The 12,267-nt window shown below is 41.7% G+C and overlaps 1 protein-coding gene across 5 annotated transcripts; it reads right to left on the bottom strand.

Annotated features, from left to right (window-relative positions):
- Nucleotides 1-3,468: 3,468 nt before the first annotated feature.
- On the bottom strand, nucleotides 3,469-11,982 carry LOC112246405 (mannose-binding protein-like). Of its 5 annotated transcripts, XR_006084452.1 has the most exons (6): nucleotides 9,354-9,644; nucleotides 6,530-6,765; nucleotides 6,330-6,404; nucleotides 6,156-6,236; nucleotides 4,876-5,474; nucleotides 4,381-4,828 (listed from the first exon to the last, which is right to left on the bottom strand). XR_006084452.1 is itself a non-coding variant. In XM_042329516.1 (5 exons), the coding sequence occupies exons 1-5, from the start codon at nucleotides 9,368-9,370 to the stop codon at nucleotides 4,029-4,031; spliced, it is 498 nt and encodes a 165-aa protein (XP_042185450.1). In that variant the 5' UTR covers nucleotides 9,371-9,651; the 3' UTR covers nucleotides 3,469-4,028. The 5 variants fall into 5 exon arrangements, 4 of the variants coding, with proteins under 4 accessions (XP_042185450.1, XP_042185448.1, XP_042185447.1 ...); XM_042329516.1 differs by lacking the exons at nucleotides 4,381-4,828; nucleotides 4,876-5,474 and adding an exon at nucleotides 3,469-4,117 and having other exon boundaries at nucleotides 9,354-9,651; XM_042329514.1 differs by lacking the exon at nucleotides 9,354-9,644 and adding an exon at nucleotides 11,877-11,982 and having other exon boundaries at nucleotides 4,381-5,474.
- Nucleotides 11,983-12,267: the final 285 nt, after the last annotated feature.

Genomic DNA, 12,267 nt, shown 5'->3' with positions numbered 1-12,267 from the left:
GCTTGCCTGTCTTCCTGTAAATATGATCTCTACCCCTCTGAGCTTACCTTAGCTTGCCTGTCTTCCTGTAAATATGATCTCTACCCCTCTGAGCTTACCTTAGCTTGCCTGTCTTCCTGTAAATATGATCTCTACCCCTCTGAGCTTACCTTTGCTTGCCTGTCTTCCTGTAAATATGATCTCTACCCCTCATGAGCTTACCTTAGCTTGCCTGTCTTCCTGTAAATATGATCTCTACCCCTCATGAGCTTACCTTGCCTGTCTTCCTGTAAATATGAGCTTACCTGTAAATATGATCTCACCCCTAGCTTACCTTAGCTTGCCTGTCTTCCTGTAAATATGATCTCTACCCCTCATGAGCTTACCTTAGCTTGCCTGTCTTCCTGTAAATATGATCTCTACCCCTCTGAGCTTACCTTAGCTTGCCTGTCTTCCTGTAAATATGATCTCTACCCCTCTGAGCTTACCTTAGCTTGCCTGTCTTCCTGTAAATATGATCTCTACCCCTCATGAGCTTACCTTAGCTTGCCTGTCTTCCTGTAAATATGATCTCTACCCCTCATGAGCTTACCTTAGCTTGCCTGTCTTCCTGTAAATATGATCTCTACCCCTCATGAGCTTACCTTAGCTTGCCTGTCTTCCTGTAAATATGATCTCTACCCCTCATGAGCTTACCTTAGCTTGCCTGTCTTCCTGTAAATATGATCTCTACCCCTCATGAGCTTACCTTAGCTTGCCTGTCTTGCTGTAAATATGATCTCTACCCCTCGTGAGCTTACCTTAGCTTGCCTGTCTTCCTGTAAATATGATCTCTACCCCTCATGAGCTTACCTTAGCTTGCCTGTCTTCCTGTAAATATGATCTCTACTCGTCTGAGCCAGAGTGTCACACACAAGAGCTTACCTTAGCTTGCCTGTCTTCCTGTAAATATGATCTCTACCCCTCTGAGCCAGAGTGTCACACACAAGAGCATCTATTTACTTTGTGTTAGATAAACGTATCAGCGTTAGCTGAGAAAGTGGCAATAGTGGATCAATATTGAAACGATGAAATGGATTTACAAGAATTCAACTATGCCTGTACAGCTCGTGTCAAACTCATTCAATAGAGGACCGAGTATCTGTGGGTTTTCGCTCCTCCCTTGTACTCAGTAAATTAGTAAAGGACTTCCCACACATGGTTGTCTACGTCTTAATTGGAAAAAAACTCGAACCTGTAGACACTAGGCCCTCCATGGAATGAATTTGACACCTCTGCTGTACACAGAAGTACACATAAAAGGCTCATGTGACACCTGTTTCAGCATTAAACCTTTGTCAGGGTTTAAGTCATTGGCTACATTCTAATTTTCTACCATGCTCCTGAAGTCTGTGCTTCTACAATCCCCATCATGGGGCCTCAGGTAGCCGAGCAGTTAAGAGCATTGAGCCAACAACCAAAAGGCTGCTGGTGCAAAACCCCGAGCTGACAAGGTGAAAAAAATATGCTGATGTGCCCTAAACCCTAATTGCTCCTGTAAGTCACTCTGGATAAGTGTCTGCTAAATGATGTAAATGTAAATGACCGGTGTGAGGACATGGTGGAAACTCCCTTTAACCACACTTGCAGCAATCTACACGGAGCAAAAATATAAATGCAACAATTACAAAAATATGACCAATATTACAAATCTGCCGGCCCATCTGCCGGCCCATCTGCCGGCCCAGACGGCATCCCTAGCCACGTCCTCAGAGCATGTGCAGACCAGCTGGCTGGTGTGTTTACGGACATATTCTATCAATCACTATTTCAGTCTGCTGTTCCCACATGCTTCAAGAGGGCCACCATTGTTCCTGATCCCAAGAAAGCTAAGGTAACTGAACCAAACGACTATCTCCCAATAGCACTCACTTCCGTCATCATGAAGTGCTTTGAGAGACTAGTCAAGGATCATATCACCCTACCTGACACCCTAGACCCACTAGACCCTAGACACACTCCAATTTGCCTACCGCCCCAATAGGTCCACAGAAGACGAACTAGCAATCACAACGCACACTGCCCTAACCGATCTGGACAAGAGGAATACCTAAGTAAGAATGTTGTTCATTGACTACAGCTCAGCATTTAACACAATAGTACCCTCCAAACTCGTCATTAAGCTCGAGACCCTGGGTCCCCGTCCTGTGCAGCTGGGTCCTGGACTTTCTGTCGGGCCACCCCCCAGGTGGTGAGGATAGGAAACAACATCTCCACCCCGTGGATCCTCAACACTGGGGCCCCACATGGTTGCGCTCTCAGCCCTCTCCTGTACTCCCTGTTCACCCATGACTGCGTCGCCATGCACGCCTCCAACTCAATCATCAAGTTTGCAGACGACACAACAGTGGTAGGCTTGATTACCAACAACGACGAGATGGCCTACAGGGAGGAGGTGAGGGCCCTCAGAGTGTGGTGTCAGGAAAATAACCTCACACTCAACGTCAACAAAACAAAGGAGATGATCGTGGACTTCAGGAAACAGCAGAGGGAGCAGCCCCCTATCCACATCGATGGAACAGTAGTGGAGAGGGTAGCAAGTTTTAAGTTCCTCGGCGTAACACATCACAGACAAATTGAATTGGTCCACCCACACAGACAGCGTGGTGAAGAAGGCGCAGCAGCGCCTCTTCAACCTCAGGAGGCTGAATAAATTTGGCTTGTCACCAAAAACACTCACAAACTTTTACAGATGCACAATTGAGAGCATCCTGTCGAGCTGGATCACCAGCTGGTACGGCAACTGCTCCGCCCACAACCGTAAGGCTCTCCAGAGGGTAGTGAGGTCTGCACAACGCATGTTCACCCCGTTATCATCCAGAAGGCGAGGTCAGTACAGGTGCATCAATGCTGGGACTGAGAAACTGAAAAACAGCTTCTATCTCAAAGCCATCAGACTGTTAAACAGCCATCACTAACATTGAGTGGCTGCTGCCAACATACTGACTCTCATCTCTCGCCACTTTATAATTAAACATTGGATGTAATAAATGTATCACTAGTCACTTTTAACTATGCCACTTTATATAATGTTTACATACCCTACATTACTCATCTCATATGTACAGTATATACTGTACTCTATACCATCTACTCGATCTTGCCTATGCCGTTTGGCCATCGCTCAACAGCTCTGGTGGACATTCCTGCAGTCAGCATGCCAATTGCACACTCCCTCAAAACATCTGAGGCATTGACTTGTGTGGCAAAACGGCACACTTTAGAGTGGCCTTTCTTGGTACCCAGCGCAAGGTGCGCCAGTGTTTTTTTGTAATTTTTGTATTTTTTCCTTCATTTAACTAAGCATGTCAGTTAAGAACACATTTTTATTTTCAATGATGGCCTACCAAAATGCAAAAGGTCTCCTGCGAGATCAGGGGCTGGGATTAAAATGACAAATATAGGACAAAACACACATCACGACAAGAGAGACACCACAACACTGTTAAATATCATACTCTTTAATTAGCTCTTGACCTTCCACACCTGTCAGATGGATGGATTCTCTTGGCAAAGGAGAAATGCTCACTAAGAGGGATGTAAAGAAAGTTATGCACAAAATTTGACAGAAATAAGCTTTTTGTGCTGATGGAACATTCCTGGGATCTTTATTTCAGCCCTTGAAACATGGGACAAACACTTTACATGTTGCATTTATATTCTGGTTCAGTATAATACTTTTAAAAACATGAGGGGGAGTGAACAAGTGCACTCTTCTGGAGAAGTGTAGAGAATTGGTACGCAGACTTGGAAGGTCGACAAATAATTAATGACACCTGTGTTTAGGTATGGTCTCAGAAAGGTGAGGTTATTCCAGATCACCACTAGGGGCTGCTATTGGGTTACAATCACATCAACAATTGAGAGGAACAATCAAATATGAGCATAGCACAGAATAACATACACGTTTCATGTCAGTTTGTTCACTGTTTTCATTCACTATATCTCCTCTGAACCCTAAACAAATATGACGTTATTCTGGGTTGAAATAATACATTGTTCTAACTGTGTTATGTTGAAAAATACATGTAACTCTTTATATAAAAGGAAGAATAATGTTTGACTGTGTTGGTTACATCCATATTGTCCTGTGCTGCACCTGAAAGGAAGATGTTTCCATTGTGAGCCGTGTGAGATGATAAAATAGCCTACTTTGTCCTGGTTGTCAAACGACCACACTAAACAAACATGGACATCAACTGGTCCTGGTTGTCAAACCGCCACACTAAACAAACATGGACATCAAATGGTCCTGGTTGTCAAACCGCCACACTAAACAAACATGGACATCAACTGGTCCTGGTTGTCAAACCACCACACTAAACAAACATGGACATCAACTGGTCCTGGTTGTCAAACCACCACACTAAACAAACATGGACATCAACTGGTCCTGGTTGTCAAACCGCCACACTAAACAAACATGGACATCAAATGGTCCTGGTTGTCAAACCGCCACACTAAACAAACATGGACATCAAATGGTCCTGGTTGTCAAACCGCCACACTAAACAAACATGGACATCAAATGGTCCTGGTTGTCAAACCGCCACACTAAACAAACATGGACATCAAATGGTCCTGGTTGTCAAACCGCCACACTAAACAAACATGGACATCAAATGGTCCTGGTTGTCAAACCGCCACACTAAACAAACATGGACATCAAATGGTCCTGGTTGTCAAACCGCCACACTAAACAAACATGGACATCAAATGGTCCTGGTTGTCAAACCGCCACACTAAACAAACATGGACATCACCTGGTCCTGGTTGTCAAACCGCCACACTAAACAAACATGGACATCACCTGGTCCTGGTTGTCAAACCGCCACACTAAACAAACATGGACATCACCTGGTCCGAGAGAGAAACACACAATTCCTTGCTCTTTTTTATTCATTTTATTGACCGTCTGTAAAGAATTTGCAGCTCTCATAAACAGTGTCTGCTGGATGGTTGTGATATATTAGTATTGCCTTGTAAGATTTGGTAAGATAATTTGCTTGAATATTCATTTAATAGCAATCAAAATGTAGGTCAGTGATTTAATGGGAAAAAAATCCCATCTTTAAATGTTTAAATTTCACATATTATAACAATGTTTGCATCACAGGTAATATCAACCCAAGGTCCAGAGGTTGTTGTTGCAATACAGTCTTCTATACCATTACCTCCACTGTTTGGTTCCCCACTGTGCCAGTCCAGATACGTCAGTGGCTCGTCATTCAAATCTACCCAAACACCCTCTGTTTTCCTGTCTGTTGCTCCCAGGAAACCATAAGAAGCACCAACAATGAATTTGGAAAGAGCTTGGTTCTCCACATCATTCCTTGGCATGACCAGTGTCGCACCAACGTTGCTGCAGAACTTCAAACCTTCATCGAAACTCCCCAGCACTCCATTGGACACTAAATATTTGTCCCCTGCCTTCTGGAAGACCCTGAAGCTTGCAGCTTGAAATAAATCATGTCATTCCTTCTGTGAGTCATACCGACCGATCTCCTTGTTGAATGTGGATGTAAATGTGAAACACACTGAGTGTACAAAACATTAGGAACACCTGCTCTTTCCATGACATAGACTGACCAGGTGAATCCAGGTGAAAGCTATGATCAAATGCATGAATGGGAGGTGACAGGTTAAAGAATAACAGGTTAAAGAATCATTTGAGACATGGATTGTGTATGTGTGCCATTCAGAAGGTGAATAGTCAAGACAAACAATTTAAGTGCCTTTGAACGGAGTATGGTAGTAGGTGCCAGGCACACTGGTTTGAGTGTGTCAAATATTAGGATAACTGCAATGCTGCTGGGTTTTTCACACTCAATAGTTTCCTGTGTGTATCAAGAATGGTCCACCACCCAAAGGACATCCAGTCAACTTCACACAACTGTGGGAAGCATTGGAGTCAACATGGGCCAGCATCCCTGTGGAATGCTTTCGACACCTTGTGGAGTCCATGTCCCGACGAATTGAGGCTGTTCTGAGGGCAAAAGGGGTGCAACTCAATATTAGGAAGGTGTTCCTAATATTTTGTACACTCAGTGTATATATCTTTTGAAACACATTTACAATTTATAATTTTAAAAAAAATCATTTAAAAAAAAATCATTTTTCAAAAGAGAAAGTCTTACCTTTCTCAAGATTAGCCTGTCTGGCTTTGAGCTGTTGGATCTCAGCGAGTAAATGGCTGATCACACTGTTGCTTCCTGCATCTGAAAGAACATGACACATTTCTCTATCACTGTCTATGTTCTGGATTGCACCTCAACAAGTACTATCCCAACAGGTCAAGGACTGTTGATTACCTCCTGACTCCCCTATCTCCCCTTTAGGTCCAGCTGGCCCCACATCACCAGGGGGTCCCTGTACCCCTATTCCTCCTAGAATAACATAAAACAACATACATTTAATCTTGTACAGATCATTCCTCAAAAATGTAATTTTTTTGTATTGGGAACTGTGCCATGCCTTGATGCTAGATAACACATTCTTTAATGTCCCCTACCAGGGTGTCCTTTCTCTCCCTTGGGTCCTGTGACTCCGTCATGCCCGTCCCTCCCATCTCTCCCAGGCAGACCGTTATGACCAGGTATGCCAGGGACACCGGGATAAGCTGGGCAGCTCAGGCTGGAAGTGTGAGGGGGAGGGGTTTGCTTTTGGGCTTCACTTGGCAGGAACACAGTCAATTGTGAGGTCAGCAGAATGTTGAGAAACAACCGGGGCATCGCCATCGAGTGGTCTCTGAGGAGAACAGGCTCAGAGTCATTGGGATTGCATGGTGGAGGTAACATCAACCCAACCTCTTGCCTGCAAAAAGGCTATTTGGACACTCCTGGTACAAACAATATTTAATTTCAGATTTGGATAAAATTATGTTAAGGTTAGGGTTAGAGTCAGGGTTACGTTTTGCAGGTCAGGAATGTCCTTATAGCCTCTCCTTCTTGCCTGCAGAAATATGCACTGGGCCATAGGATTTCTGCAGCACCGCCACAAAAAACAGAATATTGTTTTATTTATTGATAAAAAATACAAAACATCTGACACTTATTTTTCTCACAAAAGTAGTGCACTGGGCCTATACTAGTTCAGTATTAGTGGACAGATGATAGCCTTTGACGTACATTTGACAAAAGCTGGATCCCTTCTAGCCATGACCCTTCTGGAGAGTGACCAATTTTTTTGTCAAACATTTCAGGTCTGGAAGAAAACTAACAAATGTAGATATTTTAGCTCAGCGTTTCTCAAACTCTGTCCTCGTAACCCAAACGGTTGTATATTTAGTTTTTTGCCCTAGCACTACACAGCTGATTCAAATAATCAACTAGTCATCCATCTTTGATCATCTGAATCAGCTGAATCAGCTGCGTAGCAAAAACAAAAATGTGCACCCCTTGGTGTCTAAAGGACCATACCTAAATGTTTTACTTCTGATGTGATTCAAGCATTGACAAGGACTCACAACATTTAAAAAAAAAAATTCTCTATTAACAATTGTAATTCTGATAGTGAAAAACAAAGAAAATCTAAAACCAGGAAAAATAAATACATTTTGAAAACATAATTTGGAAAAATCTAAAACAGAATTTGGGGGGCCCACCTTAGCATGGTTTATTAACCATTATTTGACCAGGTATATTGACAGAAAACAGTGTATTACTTTATCTTGTACACTAAGGACTTGGGGAAGAGTTTCACAGGAGAGAAGAAGAGAAGGATGTTCCTGTTTGAAAACTAGAATAAAATGAGTAGCTTAAGACACATTTTTTTAAAGTAGCTCTCGAGCTGGAAAGGTTGGAGTCCCCTGCCTTACATTGATGCCTTTTTGCAAATCCAATCACTTTTCCACATCAAATCAAATCAAAGTTTATTTGTCACGTGCGCTGAACACAACAGGTGAACAGTGAAATACTTACTTACAGGCTCTACCCAACAGTGCAAAAAAAGGCATTAGGTGAACAGTAGGTAAGTAATCAGTTTTCCACATTGATTTAACATCATCACAGATTCTTTGGGGTTAAAATGAAAGTTGATTCAACCAAGTTGATTTGCTCCCCCAGTGGGCACAATTTCTGCAGATAAAAAACTAGCAGCTTGGATCCATATAACACACAGTTCTGTCTCGTACTAGATAGAAAAGAAGTGTGGGCTGGCATGGTTTAGAGCTTTTCTTGACATATTGATTGGTTCCCTACAACCGCTCTCAACACTGCAGCCTTTGTTGGTTTTGGGTCGAATTTAGGCATAACAGCGTCCTCTTCTGTGTTAAGGAAACTCTAAAAAGAATTTAGGCATAACAGCGTCCTCTTCTGTGTTAAGGAAACACTAAAAAGAATTTAGGCATAACAGCGTCCTCTTCTGTGTTAAGGAAACTCTAAAAAGAATTTAGGCATAACAGCGTCCTCTTCTGTGTTAAGGAAACACTAAAAGAATTTAGGCATAACAGCATCCTCTTCTGTGTTAAGGAAACACTAAAAGAATTTAGGCATAACAGCGTCCTCTTCTGTGTTAAGGAAACACTAAAAAGAATTTAGGCATAACAGCGTCCTCTTCTGTGTTAAGGAAACACTAAAATAATTTAGGCATAACAGCGTCCTCTTCTGTGTTAAGGAAACACTAAAAAGAATTTAGGCATAACAGCGTCCTCTTCTGTGTTAAGGAAACACTAAAAAGAATTTAGGCATAACAGCGTCCTCTTCTGTGTTAAGGAAACACTAAAAAGAATTTAGGCATAACAGCGTCCTCTTCTGTGTTAAGGAAACACTAAAAAGAATTTAGGCATAACAGCGTCCTCTTCTGTGTTAAGGAAACACTAAAAAGAATTTAGGCATAACAGCGTCCTCTTCTGTGTTAAGGAAACACTAAAAAGAATTTAGGCATAACAGCGTCCTCTTCTGTGTTAAGGAAACACTAAAAAGAATTTAGGTATAACAGCGTCCTCTTCTGTGTTAAGGAAACACTAAAAAGAATTTAGGCATAACAGCGTCCTCTTCTGTGTTAAGGAAACACTAAAAAGACAAAGTAAGACAATTCACACACCTGTGCAGCGCAGAAGTTCATGTTAGAAAAGTAAATATGATTGGTTGAATGTGTTTCAGTTAACTTAATGTGTCTTCAGATTTCATAACTCCCTTTTACTAAAGGAATCATCATAAAAAAAACATGAGATATGTTAGCGATAGTGATATTATTATTGTGCAACGTAGACGTTCTATTTTCTCCTGAGATTGCAAAGCAATTTGAATGTTGATCTAGTGCCCACCCGTTTATGAATGTTTCAACCACTGTTTTTGCCGTTAGTTGGTTTCAGAAAGCACCAAAACTGCACTAACCTTGAGCCTTTTAGCATTTCTGATGCCACAGAAACAGACCCTGAGTCTGTTCCGTGTCCACCTGCGAATCGGAGGCCATGATTGTGCTCCCATTGTGGGTGTGGCAGAGAAGCAACCTTTATTTACGTGCAATTAACATAGCCTATATTAATATGCAATACCTTTTCTCCCGACAGTAGAAGAACAGACTGCATGAAACAGAAGCTTCGTCACTTCTCACAGTGAGGCTTGCTCACTAAAGTCACATGTTTTATTAGTATTCTACATAACAGAACCTAATACAAAATCATATAGTATAAACTGGGTGGTTTGAGCCCTGAATGCTGATTGGCTGACAGCCGTGGTATTTTGGTCATATACCACACCTCCTCTGGCCTTATTGCTTAAGTATAACGTTACTCTTAGACCAAAAACACATTTTAGGACAGGGGTGTCCGGAGTCATTTTGCCCTGGGGGATACATTCGGTTTTCAACAAGGTCCAGACGGCTGCACTGAAAATGGGTTATTTCCTTGCATTCCAAATCTGCTAAAAAATTGTCCTCTAACCATAGTTTAGTGTTATTTTCGATGAACCCCAACTGTCTAGTGATTATTAGCGAGCTGGACAGTCAAGACACTGTATGAATACAGGTCTATCAACATTTCTACACAGTTTTGATTTGGTTTGAATAATTTTATTATGTTGAGTATATTGAGTTTGTTTTTTCAAATTGTATTTGTCAGAAGCTTCATAAACAACAGGAGTAGACTAACAGTAAAATGCTTACTTCGAATCCAATTTTATTTGTCATGTGTGCCGAATACAACAGGTGTAGACCTTACCGTGAAACGCTAAATTACAAGCCCTTAACCAACAACGCAGTTCAAGAAATAGAGTTAAGAAAATATTTACTAAATAAACTAAAGTAAAAAATGAAATAAAAAAAGTAACACAATAAAATTAGATAACAATAACAAGGCTATTTGCAGGGGGTATCGGTACCGAGTCAATATGCAGGGGTACAGGTTAGTCGAGGTAGTTTGTAAAGTGACTATGCATAGATTATAAACAGCGAGCAGCAGCTGTCCAGTGACCATTTCATGCAACCGTTCAGGATGCTCACAATGGTGCAGCTGTAGAACTTTTTGAGGATCTGGGGACCCATGCTAAATATTTTCAGTCTCCTGAAGGGGAAAAGGTGTTGTCATGCCCTCTTCACAACTGTTTTGGTGTGTTTGGCCCAAACTCTTGACCCGCAACACTTCAGCCCCGTCGATGTTAATGGGGGCCTGTTCGGCCCTCCTTTTCCTTTCCCATGATCAGCTCCTTTGTCTTGCTCACATTGAGGGAGAGATTGTTGGACTTACGGCCCATCCCAACACTAGGTGCCACTAGGCAAAATGTGTGCTTTTAAAAAAACAAAATACAGACAGTAGGACTATGCTATTTGTTACCACCATCTGCTCTAATTCAGGAAACCATACAGTGAGGTCCAAAGGTATTGGGACAGTGACTATGTTTGTTGTTGTTTTGGCTCTGTACTCAAGCATTTTGGATTTGAAATTATACAATCAGTAGAGGGTAAAATCACTGGGGAAGCCAAGCCCCCCCCCAAAAAGCCATATTACAACCTATGTGCTGGGATAATTGCATTGTTTACTCTGTTTGTTCATATGCCTTGACACTGTGATATATACAGTGCATTTGGAAAGTATTCAGACCACCTGACTGTTTACACATTTTGTTATGTTACAGCCTTATTCTAAAATGGACTCCACCAATCAAGCCTTTATGGTAAAGTGGCCGGACAGAAGCTACCAGGCTCTACCATGGACTGACCATCCATGAGATCAAAATATAGTTTTAACCATATTTTGAGGCTCTACAGTGTTTGTTTACATTTGCTTTGTTTACAAACATTGGAGTTAAACAATATTTTGAGTTCTGAAGGGGTACGACAGTTGAACTATGCTCATGATGCATTTATCAGTTATATTCTCCAAGAATCAATGGGTACATATCATTAATTTAATAATCATTCATTCATTCATTTAGGTCTCCTGAGTGGCACAGTGGTCTAAGGCACTGCATCTCAGTGCTAGAGGTGTCACCACAGACATCCTGACCGGTTGCATCACTGTCTGGTATGGCAACTGCTCGGCATTTGACCGTAAAACGCTACAGAGGGTAGTGTGTACGGCCCATTATATCACTGGGGCCAAGCTTCCGGACATCCAGGACCTATATAATAGGCAGTGTCAGAGGATAACCCAGTCACCGTGATTGGGAGTCCCATAGGGCAGCGCACAATTGGCCCAGCGTCGTCCGGGGTAGGCCAATCATTGTAAATAAGAATTTGTTCTTAACTGACTTGCCTAGTTCAATAAAGGTTAAATGTAAAAAATGAAAGATGTATGAGTCCAAAAATTGATGTAGCAACTGCAGACGGCTTGTTTAACGTCTGTCAGCCACAGCTGAAACATCCCTCTGTAATAAATATAGCAGAAGCATTGTCCAATCATATATACAAATCTTACTTACCTTTGTGGTAGTTCTCTGTATGAAGCAGGATGAGTACACAGATCAATAGTTGCTGTTACAGTAAAGAGACTGAGCTCTGTTTATGAATATTTACAGTGTACACCGGTTTATAGTCTTCTACTTTATAGTAGACTTGATACCTAATCAGTACACAGATCAATAGTTGCTGTTACAGTACACACAGTATATTGTTCTCTGTGCCAATGTATAACTTCTACAACTTTATGGTCAGGACTTGATAACTAGCTCTTTTATGTCAGGGGCATAATCTTCCTAACAATCAGTTTAACAACCATTACAAGGAAACGCTACAAAGTGACCTAAAAACAAAGGATCTTTGCTCTCTGCAATAAAATATCATATTATTATGGCCCTGACACACTTCTAGGAA

Source organism: Oncorhynchus tshawytscha, linkage group LG10 (assembly GCF_018296145.1).
Source record: "Oncorhynchus tshawytscha isolate Ot180627B linkage group LG10, Otsh_v2.0, whole genome shotgun sequence".
Lineage (NCBI taxonomy): Eukaryota > Metazoa > Chordata > Actinopteri > Salmoniformes > Salmonidae > Oncorhynchus > Oncorhynchus tshawytscha.
Note: the sequence above shows the minus strand (reverse complement) of the source record. Positions and strands in the feature narration are given on the sequence as shown.